Source organism: Rhinoderma darwinii, chromosome 1 (genome assembly GCF_050947455.1).
Source record: "Rhinoderma darwinii isolate aRhiDar2 chromosome 1, aRhiDar2.hap1, whole genome shotgun sequence".
Classification (NCBI taxonomy): domain Eukaryota; kingdom Metazoa; phylum Chordata; class Amphibia; order Anura; family Rhinodermatidae; genus Rhinoderma; species Rhinoderma darwinii.
Window position 1 is genome coordinate 37,332,341 of NC_134687.1, and position 18,990 is coordinate 37,351,330.

Sequence of the window (18,990 nt, forward strand, 5' to 3'; positions counted from 1 at the left end):
TAACACCATCATTTTCACCACCGCCACTCTCCCTGCCCACGAGATCATTGGCTTTGAAAACCCCTCTAACATTTTAGATATTTTAGACAACAAAGGCATATAGTTTTTAGAGAAAAGTGCAGAGCTGGGGATAGTGATATACACCCCCAAATACATAATACTGCCCTCTTGCCACTTATATGGATACTGAGATGTCAGCCTATTTTTAGTTTGGGAATCAACCCCCAAGTTCAATATCTGGGACTTAGAAGCATTAACCGAATAATAAGAAACTCTTCCAAACTCCGCTAAAGAGTCTTGTATATTATGCCAGTATTATATGCTGTTCCTTAAATTCCCATCCACATTGATGTCCCACCACACATAACTGATACTATTTAATCCAGTCCCAATGTGCCCCAGTGACCTTGACAGAAATCAGAACAGGGAGGGCTGTCATCAGGACTGAAGAAGTGCAGCTCAGTCTTATTCACTTGAATGGGACCGGAACTACAATCCCAAGAACAGGCGCTACGAATGTGTACTGCGCTGTGCCTGTAACCTTTGAAAAGGACGTGGCGATGAATGGCGCGACCCCATCAAGTGGATTAGTGGGATGCTGGGAGTCGGACCACCACCGTTTTGATATGGCTGACCTATCCTAAGGATAGGCCATCAATATGAAATGCCTGTAAACCCCCTTTAAGGGTACACCCAAGAAACATGGTGCACACTGAGGTATACATTCCTACAGGTTGGGAACCTATGTTGTAACACATGCCCCAGCAAAGTTTAGTAAATGGAGTGAGTAGGCAGGCACAAATGGCGTAAGGGCCTGTTCACATCAACGTTCGCTTTCCATTCAGGAGTTCCGACGGAGGTTTCCGTCATGGAACCCCGCAACGGAAAGTCAAACGGAAACCACAGCTTCCGTTTGCATCACCATTGATATCAATGGTGACAGAAACATTGCTAATGGTTTCCGTTTGTCACCGTTCCGGCAGGTTTCCGTTTTTTCGACGGAATCAATAGTGCAGTCGACTGCGGAACCTCAGACGGAACCCCTGAACGGAAAGCGAACGCTGATGTGAACCGGCCCTTATTCCCATCCACCCCAAAATGCAGCTCCAGGCACGGAGTGGGCCTCGAGGTCCAGAACACCCCCTGGACTGAAGATCGGCTTTAATTTCTTTCTGTTTTCACAAATAACGAACATTCGGAAACATCTCACATTTCATGTTTATGATCTCCGTAGTAGAGCGCTACAAGCAGGAGCATATTATTCCCACTACACATTCATATACACTTCATTTTAATGTCGAAATGACTCCCCTTGATCACGCTGAGCCTCCACGAGCCGCTATTCTACTCAATCTAAGCGAGTTATTTTACATCACTAGCAAAACCATTTCTCTGCCTTGACGGGAGGATTAATGAAATGTTTTTAATCTGCCTCCTAGAGATTGTCTGCAGTGATCTGCTGCGATGTATTATTCATAATAGGTTTCTCTGCTCGTTACAGTTACATTTCAATGCCGCAAGACCTAAAAATGACATCCATATTTCTTTTTGTGAAACAGACTGCTCATTTTGGTTATAAGAGTAATATTCATAAACTGGGTACTTTATAATAACTAGACTCTGATCTCGGAACTATGCACTGTGCCTTTCCTCTGTTATTCCTCCTGGAAATGTATGAATAAACTGACAACTGGGCGTTACCATTACCCCTGTTAATAGGGTGTGTCCTGATTAGACTGTAACACCCCCTGTTGAACATGTGAATGGTAACACCCAGTTGTCAGCCTATTCAATTATTTCTAGGAGGAATAACAGAGGAACTACACAAGTTCAGAGTTCTTTTATATGGGGAATGCAAGTATTTACTAAAACAGACAGGTTACAAGTAACACATATTAGATGTATGAGCTACATTTCAGGTCGAGGTATTTTGCATGTAAGGGTATGTGCACACACACTAATTACGTCCGTAATTGACAGATGTATTTCGGCCGCAAGTACCGGACCGAACACAGTGCAGGGAGCCGGGCTCCTAGCATCATACTTATGTACGACGCTAGGAGTCCCTACCTCTCTGCAGGACAACTGTCCCGTAGTGAAATCATGTTTTCAGTACGGGACAGTAGTTCCACGGAGAGGCAGGGACTCCTAGCATCGTACATAAGTATGATGCTAGGAGCCCGGCTCCCTGCACTGTGTTCGGTCCGGGACTTGCGGCCGAAATACGTCCGTCAATTACGGACGTAATTAGTGTGTGTGCACATACCCTTATAATGTTCTACACCAGTTTGACCGAATCATCATACAAGTGTAAGGTCAGGATCACACACACAGTTTTGATGCAGTTTTGGGCTCAGTTTTTTGATCCAAAGCCAGAAGGGGATCAAAAAGGAAGGGAAGGTATATATAAAAAAAGGATTGATGCAGCTCCTTTTTTTGTGTCCACTTAGTATTTGGCTAAAAAACAACTGAGCCAAAAACGGCATCAAAAACTGCATTAAAAGTTTGTGTGTGATCCTGGCCTTAAAGGAATTTTCTGTATTTATGTAAAGAAAGCTTGACCATTATATTGTTTATTTGTATTTCAATTCTTTACTACTTTCAAGATCCCTGATTGCTGTGACATCTGGAGGTGGATACCATTATTTTAGGTCTAGTCAATCCTCCTTCAGCTAAATACATCAGTTGCGCAAATGTCTATCCTGCCTTGATAATTTTTTCAGTGGATTAATGTTGGTAAAATGTATGTTTAGCTCTTTCCTGGTAATGATCATATTATGAATACACTGCCATAGTGCTATACATGGCCATATAGTGCCCTATAGAGCTCATATAAATAGTGCACACATTTTTAAAGATTGCTGTACAGAGCCATGCCGCACCCATCTACTCCACAGATAATAGACAGATTGCTTACTTCATGCCATGCATTGCCCATAGTGCATGCTGCCTTGCCCATCATACTCAACTTTTCCATATAGTGCTCACATAGTGCCAAAAAGTGCTAAGAGAGTACAATACTGTACTTTGCCAACGTAGAGCCAGTGCCCACCCAGTGCATATGCTGCTTACATACAGCCACATAGAGTACAATACTGTGTTCACATAGTGCCATAGAGGGTTCACATAGTGCCATAGAGGGTTCACATAGTGCCATAGAGGGTTCACATAGTGTCTAGAGAGTATCATGATCGGTCTATGTAGAGTGCCAGACGGTGCATCTACTAGTTCGATACTTTGACTTATTAAATCCAGTGCCCGTAGGCATCTACAATGTTCAAATCGTGCTCACAGTGCCCTCAACCTCAACTCTCCTGCACCAACTATCCTGCACTGTGCAGGAGATGTAAAGTATGCTGCCCCCTGCTGGCAGTAACCAATAAAACCAGTAAGGTCTCCTTGACATTTCTAGTTTTACTATACAGAAGTTCCGACTCACAAAGTTCCTCCGATCTTCCGGGACTCAGCGGGACAGCGCATGAAATCTGACACCGTCCTGCGGCTCACTTGTCATTGTGATGGCACTTTAATATTATCATAATAAGGACACTTCATGCATCCAAATTTCTGTCCACATCAGTGTCCACATCCTAACAAGTTGAGTCACTTTGGATCCCCTCAATGTCCTTGGGTCACGGCTTCACAATGTTTTTAAGATTATGTTTTGGTTTATTATTGGGGTATGAGACCTGGGTCCACTTATAAGATACTCCCGTTGGCAATCTTGATGGACTGTTTGTCATCTGGTCTGTAGCAAACATCTTGTAGACTTATGACTTTGCTATCCTCCACTCTCCTCCACTCTGCTGGATACATATATACCAATGGTATTTACTAATATTTGTTGAAAAATGTCAATAAAATGATATAGAATTTAAAGTGCCATTTCTTGTCTGCCCCCCAGTATCTCAGCACCAGGCTCTGCAGAGCCACCTAGAGAAGCCGCCTGGAAATGCAATCCTCTGCAACAACTGCAGCAGTGCATGTAAAGGAGAGGTCCTTCGGGTGCAGAATAAATATTTCCACATCAAATGCTTCACATGTAAAGGTAAGAACCTCTAATAATTGTGTCTAATAACAGCCATGTTTCACAAGGTGATAGTAGTAGGTCTAGTTACACAACTGCCATGTTAATGAGAGATACCCCAAAAATAAGAACATTCCTTTTATAAGTACACAGTATGGACAGAAGTATTGGGACACCTACACGTTACACCTACAGGAGCTTTTATGAGATCACATTTTAAATCCATAGACAGTAATATGGAGTTGGTCCCCCCCCCCCCCCCCCCTCTGCGGCTATACCAGCTTCCACTCTTCTGGGAAGACTTTCTATAAGATTTTGGAGGGTGTCTGTGGGAATTATTGCCCATTCATCCAGAAGATCATTTGTGAGGTCAGACACTGATGTTGGATGAGAAGCCGGGCTCTCAATCTTCATTCTAGTTCATCCCAAAGGTGTTCAATGGGGTTGAGTTCAGGACTCTGTGTGGCCAGTCAAGATCTTCCACACCAAACTCACTCAACCATGTCCTTATGGACCTTGTTTTGTGCACTGGGGCCCAGTCATGCTGGAACAGGAAAGGACCGAACCCCAAACTGTTCCCAAAAGCTACAATTGTCCAAAACGTTTTGGTATGATAAAACATTAAGATTTCCTTTCACTGGAATTGAGGAGCCAAGACCAACCCCTGAATAACATCCCCATAACATTATCCCTCCTCCACCAAACTTTACAGGTGGCACAATACAGTCAGGCAGGTAACGTTCTCCTGGCATTCACCAAACCCAGACTCGTCCATCAGACTGCCGGATAGAGAAGCGTGATTCATCACTCCATAGAACACATGTCCACTGCCCCAGAGTCCAGTGGCGGCGGCTTTACACCACTCCATCCGACACTTGGCATTGTGCTTGGTGATGTAAGGCTGGCATGCAGCTGCTAGGCCATGAAAACCCGTGCCATGAAGCTCCCGGGGCACAGTTTTTGTGCGGATGTTAATACCAGAGGAAGTTTATACACTGCAATTATTGAGTCAGCAGAGAGTTAGCGACCTTTATGCACTATGCGCCTCCGCACTCGGCGACCTCGCTCTGTAACTTTACGTGGTCTTCACTTTGTGGCTGATTTGCTGTGGTTCATTCCACTTTGTAATAATATCACTCACAGTTGATGGTGGAATATCTAGGAGGGAAGAAATTTAAACGACTTGTTACAGCGGTGGCGTCCTATTACAGGACCACGCCAGAATTTAGTGAGCTCTATAGTCCGACCCGTTCTATCTCAAATGTTTGTAAAGGAAACTGCATGGCGAGGTGCTGGATTTTATACACCTGTGACTGGAGGTAACACCTGAATTCAATGATTAGAGGTGTGTCCTAATACTTTTGTCCATGTAGTGTATATCTTCACTTGTCACTTTCTAAGGGCTTATTCAGACGAACGTATAATAGGTCCGTGCAACACGCGTGACCTATGTTAGTCTATGGGGCCGTTCAGACTGTCAGTGATTTTCACGCAGCGTGTGTCCGCTGCGTAAAACTCACGACATGTCCTATATTTGCCCGTTTTTCGTGCATCACGCACCCATTGAAGTCAATGGGTGCGTGAAAACCGTGCACGGCACACGGAAGTACTGACACACGGAGCTCTTGCAGACCTTTTGCGCGCGCAAAACGCTGCGTTTTTTCCGCATGCAAAACGCACACGCTCGTGTGAATCCGGCCTTAGTTATATCTGGTTTGGGAAAAGCTGCCACGACCGGGTTGCCATAACTTTTCCTTCTATGCAGGACATCCAGCTGTCCATGGACTACTACTGAATGGCAAATGTGCCTGGTTATGCAATATTACAATCCTTGGTCTTGAACTGCTGCGTAATAAATCAGTTTTCCTATTTTGTTTTTATTCGTTCTTTATTAAAGAATTTTAAAAAAAACAATTTGATATCATATTATCATCACAGATGGAGTAGCATTTCACTGCTAGGTCACAACCTCAGCCTGTGATTGTCCAATCCCTATAAATGACACTACACCTTCCAGGAATTAGATGTCATCCACGGACATAAATATGGACATAAATAGCTACACAGTTTTTTATTTGATTTTTTATGAAAATTTAAACCAAACCACAATTCTCTACATATCCACTCGCTCATCATGAAGCTGAAACCATCTATATCTAAAACAACAAACTTGTCCCTTTAGGAAAGGGGATTAGACATTCACCCATATTGGCACTGGCTGCAGTACAACGTGTGACTAATCATTTCTTTCCTTTTTCCTCTAAAATTGTTATTCACTATATTTACCAATTTATACACAGATCCTTTTTATATTTTTTGACACCTTGGGAATCGATTCAAAAATTTTGTACCAGTTCTTCCCACTAAAGATCTCCTAACTAAGTGATTGGCGCTGTAATGTAGATAACAGCAGTGGTTTTTATTTTGAAAACCGATCATTTTTGAGCAAGTTATGAGCAATTTTCGATTTATGCTAATTAGTTATTAATGTCCAACTGGGCGTTTTTTTTACTTTTTACCCACTGGGCGTTGTGAAGAGAAGTGTATGACGCTGACCAATCAGTGACCAATCTGTGACCAATCAGCGTCATACCCGTCTCTTTATTCCAGCCCAGCTTGTTTCACTGCACGGCGTAATCTCGCGAGATCACGCTATGATGGAACTTCCTCCCACAGGTCCTTCACCGGAGCGATGGAAGAGTCAACAGACATCGCCTCCAGTCGTGCCAGGACGTTTATCCGAATCTGCAGCGGCTGGAGGCGATGTCTGTTAAGTCTTCCATGCTTCGATGAAGAACTTGTGGGAGGAAGTCCCATCGCAGCAAGATCTCGCGAGACCACGCTGTTCAATGATACTATGCATGAATTGAGAGAAGTGTATGACGCTGATTGGTCACTGATTGGTCAGCGTTATACACTTCTCTTTACAACGCTCACTTGGTAAAAAGTTAAAAACCGCCCTGTTGTCTATTAAGAAACTAATTAGCATAAATCGAAAATTGCTCATAACTTGCTAAAAAATGATCGTTTTTCAAAATAAAAACCACTGCTGTTATCTACATTACAGCGCCGATCAGATTATGTAGGAGATAGGGCGCTTATAATCTGGTGACAGAGACTCTTTAAGCCCCTCTCTGATATCTTCCTGCCATTGTGCTTTACATAAGTGGAGATATCTGACCCATTCAGTCTAGAAGATTGTAGCTAGTTTTCAGGGCCCATATTGGGCTGTATAAAAAAAGACCCTTAAATTTGGTGCCATCTTCTCCACATATTTTGACTCAAATTGATCTAGCAGCAACAATGTTGATTTTCCCCGGTTAATTATCAGACCTTAAAACTCCTTTAAACCTTAATTTATTTAAACTAACCTCCCTGAGATGGATGGATTCCCCAAAAACACCAAAAGATCGTCCACATACACTTTCTCCTCCACAATGCCAAACCTGAAACCCTTCACTTCCTGGCTATTCTGTAATTCAATAGCTAACACCTCTTATACCAGTGCAAATAACATTGGGTGAGCCCTGACGTGTGCCTCTTGACAGGGGTAACGGGGGAAACCAGTTCTAAATACTGGTAAATATGGGTACACTTATGGCAGAAAATAATGGCTGTCTCCCTGCTCTCCAAGAAATGGATAAAAGAAGATGTAAGAAACTATTATATTATTCATACCCCCCCCCCCCCATTGTAAATTATAAGATTAAAGAGTCACCAAGGAGTTTTGAGACCATATAAAAGCAAAGCCGCAGGTTGAGGGAATTTATACAGGTCAGGGATCACCAAGGTGACATATAATACTCTTTATAATAAAGGGTACACTATTCCTTGTAATATATACTTCAGCTGCTGCAGAACCTATAAAGTAAGGGGGAGCTTCCTTTCTGTCATTAATTGGTATGAAACCCTGTGCACTCACACGTTGTGTACTTTACAATGTAGGCCTATGGGCAAAAATATTCCGCAACACAAGAACTAGAGAAATCTGTCTGAGTTGGAGAATATTTTTTCCATAGGAATAAATTGTAATTTCTGCAAGCGTATTTTTACTCTGCAGAAATACAATGCAAGTACAACATCCTTTTCATAAAAAAGATCCGCAACAGCTTAGGTGTATATTATGATATTATTTACATGATATTATTTATAGACATGTTAATGAGAAATTTCCATGAATGTGGAATATATATACAGTATGTGAATGTACAGGGATTTTTTTTTTTTACTAGTGGCTGAAAACAATTCCTTTAAAGAGAATGTGTCATCAGAAAACAGCCTATTGTTTAAGTTAAGTTTTTATGTTGTGTTTTTATGTTGATTTTTTTTTTACAGTTTATATGTCATTATCTCTATTAAAAATAATCAAAACATCTTGCAGTTCTCACTCTGGCCTCTGAGCCTCACAATAGACTGATACTTCCTGTTCTGTAGTGATCACTTCTCAGCAGTCATCTCATTATTATCACAGGCAGGATTACATTGACAGGTAACACCTCTATATAGATAACACAGGATCCACCATTGACAATAGGTAATGGACACAGCTCCCCTCCTCCCCCACCCGTACAATGACCTCTGCACAGGTCACAGAAGATGCCTGGAAAACTCTCCCATAGAAGTCAATGGGTCCCCTCCTGTTCACAGGCTTCTATGGTCCATGTGACTGCTGTAAAGCATCTCTCTAAATGCTGTTAACAGCAGCTCAGGAAAGATGGCTGCCCCCATAATAAAGTACAGAAAACAGAATAACTAAATCTTCAGTCAAAACATCAAAACCGATTAGAAAATAGAGATTAGGTTTCACTATCTGGTTTTAATTAGGTAAAAAAAATATAGATGACACATTCCCTTTAACAAAAGTATCTGTCCTATTTAATGGAATAAGTTGTTCCACACTTTATTACATATCACTGGGCTGAGAACATGATGTAGAGGGAGGCAAGTTACTGAATCTCTCCAAAACAGGATCCATCTGTGCAGGACCGAATGACCTTCAGATAAATCGAGTTATTGTACAGCATGTGCTCAGTAAATAGAGCCCTTATGTCCCGTCGTCCCATGTACTGGGTCAGTTCAAAGTATAACCAGTGAGGAAATATTCAACTGCACAATGAGCCACATTGATCATAGTGATAACTGGTAACAAGGAAGAAAATATAAAGTATAAAAAAAAGTTTAAAAAAAAAAGTGTAATAGTAAAAAATCTGATTATCGACATTGGCAAAATATGCTGTTGTTATGTGAACATGTGTAATATTTACCCTGTTGTCAGGCATAAAGTGAGAACGAGGGACTGGTTATGTCTTTCTTCCACATATCTGTTCAACATGTGGAAACCAAAAATATAATTTATAGAGAGAATAGACTGCTCCCGTAACTGCCATTCACTTCTATTTTCGGCGTTTCGGAAACAGCGTAGTTCAGCGAGCTATGCTGTTTTCGTAATTCCCGACCATATAATCAGGAAGTGGCTCAGGAGGCAGTAGAAGCGGAGAAAGATAGAACGGGGGCTAGGGGGCCCCGTTCTAGAGATAGATGTGGGTCCCACCTATGGGACCGGCAAAGATGTGACATTTATGGTATATCCTGTGGATTTGCCATAAATTTCATTGATGGGTAAGCCCCTTTAATCGCTGTATAATGAACAGTTCACCAACTTTCTACTGTACTTTGTGTTTACATTTCTTAACATTGTCAAGATCTCTGTTTGCAGTCAGTAGATGAAAACATTCTTGTTTACATTAAGAGAATGAAAAGCTACAATGTATCCGGTTTAGAAAATTCTCTGTGATCGCCCAAGATTACAATTTTAGGATTATGCTAGGGGTCCCAGGACATTTTATATTTACAATGATATACAGTAAAGTCTCATATAAAACCACGTAACAGTCCACGAACAATATAGAGCAGAAATAGCTCGGGGGACACAAAGCATAAGGTGATTTAAGGAAAAGCATAAGGTAATAATTGCTCTAATTCACTGAACTCCCTGCAGCCACCAGTGCAGTGATGCATAAATACTGTATTCCAGCACTATTTTTCTCAACAGTATAGCAAAGCCTGTGATGTCGTAATAATTTTGTTATAATAATTAATAAAAAAATTCTTAATAATAAGGCATCTAGTAAATTCACAACAAAATGTCAAACACTATATAAAAGAAGCTTCATCCAAAACAGGGGTGCCAAGGTACCTCCACTCCCATACCTCCCAACTGTCCCGGATTCCGGGCGGTGTCCCACTGTCCCGGGCATCCGGGGATATGTCCCACTGTCAAACTAATTCTGAAGCAGGGAACCATCAGCTCCCTGCTTCAGAATTAGTTCATAGCGGAGGAACAGAGGGAGCTCCTCCGCTCGCCGAAGACTCCCCGTACAGAGCGCTACTTTAAGCGCTGTGCTCGGGGAAGCCCTTGACACTACTGTCCATTTATGAGCGGATTCCCCGGCCAGAGTTGGCAACGGGGATTCCGCTCAAGGATTAGCCACTGACGTCACTGTCCATATATGGACAGTACCGTCAAGGGCTTTCCTGAGCAAAGCGCTTAAAGTAGCGCTGTGTCCGGGGAGACTTCGGCGAGTGGAGGAGCTCCCTCCGCTCTGAACTAATTCTGAATTTAGGGAGCTGATAGTTCCCTGCTTCAGAATTAGTGGCTACTCCTTGAGGGGAATCCCCGTTGTCGATGATCTGGCCGGGGATTCCGCTCCTAGAGGAAACCGGTGAGGTCACTGTCCATATATGGACATTGACATCAGTGGTTCCTCCTGGATCGGAATCCCGGGCCAGAGTCGGGAACGGGGATTCGCTCAAGGTGTAGCCACTGACGTCACTGTCCATATATGGACAGTGACATCAGGGCTTCCCTCTAGGAGCAGAATCACCGTCCTATGCACTGGCTGGGGATTCCGCTCCTAGAAGGAGTCCCAATGGCGCTATCTACAGGGCGGGGGTAGCGCTATCTACAGAGAGGTGACACTATCAACATGTAAACTGTGGCACTATATAGGGGCACTAACTACGTGGGCACTGTGGCACTATCGAGAGGGCACTGGCACTTTATGTATGGGCACTGGGACTAGGGGCAGCTTTGGGGGTATTATACTGTATAAAGGCAGCTGGGGGGCATTATACTGTATGGGGCATATATGTGGGCATTATGCTGTAGGGGGGCTTTAAGCTTTATGGGGGCAGCTATGTGGCTTTATACTGCATGGGGCAGTTATGGAGCATTATATTGTATGTGGCAGCTATGGGGGCATTATGCTGCATGGGGCAGCTATGGGGCATTATGCTGTATGGGGGAATTTATTTGGGCATTATACTGCATGGGGGCATCTGTGTGGGCATTATACAGCATGGGAGAATCTGTGGGCATTATACTATATGGGGGCATTTGTGTTGGCATTATACTGTATGGGGGCATTATACTGTATGGGGGCAGCAAGAGGGCAACATGGCCACTGTGCCACTATCTACAAGGGCACTGGAACTATGGGCAGCTAAGGGGGCATTATACTGTATGGGGGCATCTATGGGAGCATTATGCTGTATGGAGGAAGCTATGGGGGCATTATGCTGCATGGGGGCATCTCTATGGGCATTATACTGCATGGGAGAATATGTGTGGACATTATACTGTATGGGAGCATCTGTGTTGGCTTTATACTGTATGGGTGCAGCTATGGGGCCATTATACTGTATGGTGGCAGCTAGAGGGCATTATACTGTGATGGGGCATCTATTTAGTATTATACTGTGTGGGAGGCACTATGGGAGCATGATACTGTGTGGGCTGAATCGGGTGTGTATGAGCGGGGATTGGGTGGGAATACAGGCATGGCTTAAAAGAAAAAAATTGTCGCGACACCCTGCACGTGCCGCATCACTTGTCCCTCTTTGTGATACTTGAAAGTTGGAAGGTATGCCACTCCAATAGCCACAGCTATTGTGTCCCTATGACAGTGATACCCACAGTTACAGCTGCCTAACCCCCAGTAACAGTCACAAACCTTAATAATAGCCATATAACTGCCAAAAACAGCCACAGAACCCCCGATAACTGTCACAGGACCCCCAATAACAGATATATGACCCCTATAACAATGGCAGCTACTGACCCCCAGTATTAGTGCAGTCACCAACCCCCATAATAGTGATAGCCGTATTGCCACCTCCAGTGAACAGAATATCTTGAGGACTCCAAGTGTGTCAGGAACTCCGCAGTGCCAACTCAACTAGACGTTCTCTCCTGCCTAAAGTCCCCGATGCCCCAGCAATTGTCTGGAAAAATTATGTGTTTTTGGTTGCAAAATTAAAGATCTTCCTGGAAAAAAACTTTATATTGATGATGTGGCAACTGCCGGTGTCAGGTTAAGATGTTTTCATGTAGTCAATTGGACGGCATTAATGGTGAACGTGTTCTCTTCTTCTTTTAGTCTGCGGCTCTGACCTTGCCCAGGGTGGATTTTTTGTACGGCAGGGAGATTACGTATGTACTCTGGATTATCAGAAACTCTATGGCACCAGATGCTTCAGTTGCGATGAGTTCATAGAGGGAGAAGTGGTCTCTGCCCTCGGAAAAACCTACCACCCCCGATGCTTTGTGTGCGCTGTGTGCAAGTAAGTGTGTGTTTATGTTGTCCTTTCTTGCTGGTAAAGGCTGCACCAACTGTGTATACAGTAGCAGTCTTCCCTGGTACATGGTCAGGGGTTCCCAGGGAAGACCGCAGCAGCAAGGACTGTCACTTTTGCAGCACAGATAGGCCATCAATATATGATTGACTTGAGGTCTGACCCCTGGGACCCAAACTATCAGTACAATAAGGTGCCGCAGAGCCCGTTTTATTGTTTATTCAGGCACATCGCCGTACATGTTCACTTCATGGCCTAAGAATAGGGCATCCGTTAAAAGTCTCGATAAACCCCTATAAATGCTGTGTCCAGCTTCGCTACTTTTTTTTTTTCCAATGCATCTAAAATGAAATTGAGGCGACTTTGGAAATTGTTTGGTGTCTACAGCTCTTATGCAGACCTATGTGTCTCTATGCTACAGACTACAAACAAATCCTGTGTAGTCTGATCCTGCAGTCATATTGCCATCCATCTATCCATTTATATCCTACAATGAAGTAGGGGACATATGAAAGGTAGTATGATTGTTGGATCAGACTACACAGAGTTCCCAGATGCTTTGGAGGAACAAAAATAATAAAAAAAATTGTATGCAAAGCATTTAAAGGGGTATTCCCACTAAGGTATGTGATTGCATAATGCTAATTAATGGGAGTCTGACTCCCGGGACCCCCACCAATCCTCAAATTTCACTGTTTTTCCCTGCACAGTGGTGCTCACAGCCTCCCGCTCTGCAGGGAAGTACAACACAGCCCTATTCACTTGAATGAGGCTGTCCTGCAGTTTATGCACAGCTCGTGGCTGGGAGATCTGCTGTGCACAAGAAATGCTGAAGGGCCCTAGATCTTTTTGATCTCCGGATTATCAAGAGTCCGAGAGATTGGGCCCCAACCAATCAGAATGCTATGGTATATTCTAATGATAAGCACCAAAATTTCCAAATGGGAATACCCTTTTAATTGGTCAAGGTTCCAAAGAGCATTATACCCCTCAAATATTTGTATTCAGCTACTGTATTTGTAATTTAAGTCTGTTCCAGGGAAAACTGAATGACAACTAATATGGTGGCATTAGAGCTCTGGAACAGTAAGGCCTCATGCACACGACCGTAGCCATGTTCACGGCCGTGATTTTCGGGTCGGCCGGCCACGGAGTGACAGCCGCGAGCCGTCCGCAATGAGCCCGGACCGCAGAACACGGCCGTAATAAGAGATGCCCGTTCTTTCTGCGGTCCGGGCTCCTGGGCCATGCACGGACCGTGAAAACCACGGTCGTGTGCATGGGCCCATAGAAATGAATGGGGCCGCAATTCTCCCGTGGATTTTCGGGGGAATTGCGGCTGCAAAAGCACCTTCGTGTGCATGAGGCCTGAGGGTATGTTCACACGCAAACTCAAAAACGTCTGAAAATACGGAGCTCTTTTCAAGGGAAAACAGCTCCTGATTTTCAGACGTTTTTTTAAGCCACTCGCGATTTTCGCTGCGTTTTTCGCGGCTTTTTTAACGGCTCCAAAAACGTCCCAAGAAGTGACATGCACTTTATTTTATGCGGCCAGTCGGAACAGAACGCCGTTTTCCATTGAAATCAATGGGCAGATGTTTGGAGGCTATCTGCTTCCGATTTTTCGGCAGTTTTTCGGGCGTTTACGGCCATGTGAACATACCCTAAGGCTGGATTTACATGAGCATGTTCGGTCCGTAAAGGACGGAACGTATTTCGGCCGCAAGTCCCGGACCGAACACACTGCAGGGAGCCGGGCTCCTAGCATCATAGTTATGTACGACGCTAGAAGTCCCTGCCTCGCCGTGGAACTACTGTCCCGTACTGAAAACATGATTACAGTACGGGACAGTTGTCCTGCAGCGAGGCAGTGACTCCTAGCGTCGTACATAACTATAATGCTAGGAGCCCGGCTCCCTGCACTGTGTTCGATCCGGGACTAAGTTTCGAAATACGTTCCGTCCTTTACGGACCGAACATGCTCCTGTGAATCCAGCCTAAGTATGCCTAGTGATACAGTAGTAGTGAGGTATTACTATAAAGCTTGGCACATTCATCAATCAAGAGTTTGGGAAGGACATGGCAGCCGTATTGGTTGTCACCCAGTCTCCCTAGAAATTCTGTAGATATAACTAAGAAATAGCTAAAAATATATATATTTTTTAAATAAATCATAAAGGAGTAAGACAATTTAATTACTAAAGTTTATTAATGATTTTTATTTCAGCGCAAAATTCCCTTTAAAGGGAATAATAATATAACAATCAATAATAATGATTATAATAATAATAATAATAATTACATAATTAATATCTATCACCTATCCACAGGATAGGTGATCAATATCTGATTGGTGGGGTTTCGACCGCTTCAACGCCCATTGATCACGAGAACGGGCTTACCTTGTCGTTCCTTGGAGCCCCATAGGAGTGGAGCGATGCTCGGTCACCGCTCCATTCATTTCTATACGGCTGCCTAAGATAGCGCTCGGCAGCACCATATAAATGAATGGAGCGGTGGTCGAACATGTGCATTACCACTCCATTTCTATGGTCCTCCCAGGAACGGCATTGCAAGCCTATTCTCGTGATCGGTGGGGGTCCCAGGGATCAGACCCCCACCAATCAGATATTTATCACCTATCATGTGGAAAGGTTATAAATAATGATTATGGGGAAACTCTTTTAACTACTGTATAAGTTTGACTTTTGCAGAAAATAAAGGCCTCTTCTAATCTATACATCTCCTGTGTTCTAGAAGCCCATTCCCCCCTGGCGATCGTGTTACTTTTAACGGCAAGGAGTGTGTATGCCAAAAGTGTACCGTCTCCCCCACTGTTGGCAACAGCCATTTCTCAATCCAGTCTCTGAGAAGTAAGTTTCTTTGGTGGTTACATTAAAGCTTCTGAAGTCGATTTTAATAATCTGAGTAACATTACTTATCATTCTGATCCTGAGTGAAAGCTGAATACGCAGCTAAAGGGAATATGACTGCAGAATCAGACTACAAAGGGTTTGTTTGTAGTCTGTGATCATGGAGACACATAGGTCTGCACAGGAGCTGTATGAACAAAACGTTAGATTATTTTTTCATATCAAGTCTATTGGAGCAGTTCAAGAACATTGTTGGCAAAGGCAGAAATAGCATATAGCTTACTTTTCTCTCCTGCGTCTGTAAAAACATAGCTCTGCTACATCAGAATAATTACAAATGTAGCAGATATTCAGTATTTTACAATAATAAAAAAATAAGAAAAGGCCACCTACAGGTACTAAGTAGTACTGCAACCTTTTTTTTGAAATTATTATTCTATGTACACTTTTGAAGGCAATTTTTTTTTAATAAATCGATGTTTTATTTCATTTTGGACAATTTTTGAATTGTTTTTTATAAAAAAAAAAAAATTACTTTTTGACATACTACTTCTATGTATCCTGTATACATAGACACTGTACAGTATCTTGCGGTCAAAGCTGAATCCATCCGGTCAGCGGGACTGGCGGCTTCGGTGAGCGCTGGTCCTGCGTGTCCCTGACATGCATAATCCAGGTATTATCGATCACTTCTAAATTCATGAGCTGTATCTCAAAAAGTTAAATTTTTTTTATAAAAAAACATTCAAAAGTTGTTCAAAATTAAATAAAACATTGATTTATTAAAATAAAAAAAATTGCCTTTAAAAGTTTACATCGCCTTTAAGGGTAAATTGAAACCTGGAATCAAATACAGCGTACCTGCCCTGTACAGACAGCGAAAACACAGACAACCTTTACCTTTAAATTTGTGGGCTGCGACATTTTATAACTTGCGTCTTGTATGCGTTAATTATAGCACCGCTTTACGACTCTACATATATTTAGCTTGATGGAGCTTTTGGAAATAGATACAGGGAGGAAATGTTTGGTGCGTGCTGAGAAGCAGATGTGGAATGAGCTCGAGCACCGTGGGTGGTTCACAAAATAAGTCAGAGAGGCAGAGGGATGACTACAAGTCTTCGTAAATATGTAATATGTACTGTACACACTGTCACACATTTTTCTGCAAGTCTGGCAAAAATTACTATTCAGCTATGTCAATTCTCAGCTTATTTGGACTATCACACAGCTTCCAAATCTTAAAGAGTATGTCCACCTTTTGGACCCAATGTTGCAATTTTGATATAAATTCAACATAATAGATTGAGTAACTTTAATACATTACATTACTTATCTTGTACAGATTCTGAGTTACATCCTGTATTATACTCCAGAGCTGCATTCATAATTCTTCTGGTTGTCATTGGAAACAGTCAAGAAGTTTGACAAAGTCGGATTATAAACATATTTTTGTACAATGACTATAATCTCTGTCACTTTATGGTCGTTTCTGGCACCCCCCATATTTACAGCTATAGGAGTCTGTCTATGTTGGTACTATATGTTCAGCTACATATATATATATATATATATATATATATATATATATATCTATCTCGTGCTGGAACTTTATGCTCCATAACAGCCGGTAAGCATCTGGTGCCAACATTGGCGATTTCATACTAAGCTCTCAAAATCAGGGGTGTACATAGAAAATAATCTCCTGCACCCTCCTCATACAGCCAGAGATTTGCATGATAATATTTTGTCTGCCTGCAGCCACCACTAGGGGGCGCTCACTCCATATGGATTTATACAGGTATTAATAAACGGATTCGGAGCTTTATAAATCTGTAAACAGGGAGCTCCCCCCTATTAGTGACGTCAGTACTCAGGTCATTACTCTTAACCATGTTGTTAGCAGTTTGCCAGGCTTACAATGTGATATTTTCCACCATTTACAGATTGTGGTGGCTGCGGCTTGGAAATAAAAAATGGACAGTCATTGGTTGCCCTGGAAAAGCACTGGCACTTGGACTGTTTCAAATGCAAGATATGCGGTGTCCATTTGAAAGCGGAATATATTAGCAAGTAAGTTGGTGGAACAAGTATGTAATATATAATGTGGGCCACTGGTGCACACTGAGTAAATACATTCTTCTGTATGAGGGGCCAGAGTTGCCTACCGGCAGTGGGCTCATAGTCTTGTTCAACCTTCCTGTATGCTCAACCTGATATTTGATAGAACACTGAGTCAAAGAGGACCAAAGTAATTGTACTCCCCATAAAATAACAATTCTGGAGCATCTTTTCTTAGAACTCTGCATTGTGCTGTTCTTCTGTTATTCCTCTTGGAAATATATGAATACATTGACAACTGGGCGTTACAATTCCCCTTGCCAAAAGGACGTGTCCCTACACAGTCCCATACTCTCCAATTAGTCCTGACAGTGTCAGTCTCTGCAGGAACACACCCTATTAATCAGGGGAATGGTAACGCCCAGTTGTCAATTTATTCATACATTTTCAGGAGTAATAACAGAGGAACGGCACAAGACAAAGTTCTAAGAAAAGATGTTCCAGAATTGTTATTTCATGGGGAATTCAAGTATTCACTAAAATAGACATGTCAGGAGAGCCAACAGGTGCTCTCTTTAAGGGAGTCCTATGATGTCTGATTCCTCAAATCCATGGATGATAGAATTAGATATCAAATTAGAAAGAGTTAAAAAATAATTACTTGAGAGTATTCTTCATCATTGTCAGTCTTTTAATAATATACTCATCCATTTCACCATTTTCTTGACCTCCTACATATACCCCTTGTAAATGCTATTGAGGGTGTCTGGAGAGTCTAGTGACAACCTCTATGGGCACTGTATCACCTCTTGCACACGACCGAGTTTGCGCCGTGAAAAACGGTCCATGTGTCGGCCGGATGTAAGTAAAGCACCTATCAAATCACAGTCGTTCTTTAGGCAGTTGTAGATGTTTGTTAGGTGTAGTTCAGACAGAAACTGTGTCTCTTACTTATGATTCAGGGGCTTTCTTCCCCATGCATGACTTTTGAAAATGTATATTTTCACTCTCCCTATGCCTGCTGAGTGGGCTGGGTCTTCCCTGAGTGACGCTAGGAATGTGCCAATCAGATGTCTCAGATATTATAGAGAGTGAGAAACTGAAGCTGCATCCCCCTCCTCCCTATCTTCTATTTACTGTATTACTCCATATGGATTTTTTGGATGAATGAGGAGGTTTCCAAATATTTATAGAAAACTTGCAGGCAAGGAAAGAGGAACTACAGGCTGCTGGAGGAGGAGGGTACCACTTGCCCCTAATAAAATATATAACTTATTGACTGAGTTATAAAAAATAATATAATGATAGGTATGCTAAAGAATATTTTTATTATGTTTACCTCTTGCTTGGTGTATATGTGCAATCTTTAAATAGTCATAGGATGATGATAGGGGT

At 42.5% G+C, this 18,990-nt stretch overlaps 1 protein-coding gene across 5 annotated transcripts in view; it reads left to right on the forward strand.

Annotated features, from left to right (window-relative positions):
* The window catches only part of ABLIM2 (actin binding LIM protein family member 2), a 152,258-nt gene that overhangs the window by 62,375 nt on the left and 70,893 nt on the right, over window positions 1-18,990 (forward strand). For all 5 annotated transcript variants that reach the window (XM_075857572.1, XM_075857591.1, XM_075857581.1 and 2 more), the window contains exons 2-5: window positions 3,905-4,048; window positions 12,466-12,649; window positions 15,419-15,534; window positions 17,481-17,607. In XM_075857572.1, the coding sequence (XP_075713687.1) occupies window positions 3,905-4,048; window positions 12,466-12,649; window positions 15,419-15,534; window positions 17,481-17,607 (571 nt within the window). The remainder of the gene's footprint in view (window positions 1-3,904; window positions 4,049-12,465; window positions 12,650-15,418; window positions 15,535-17,480; window positions 17,608-18,990) is intronic.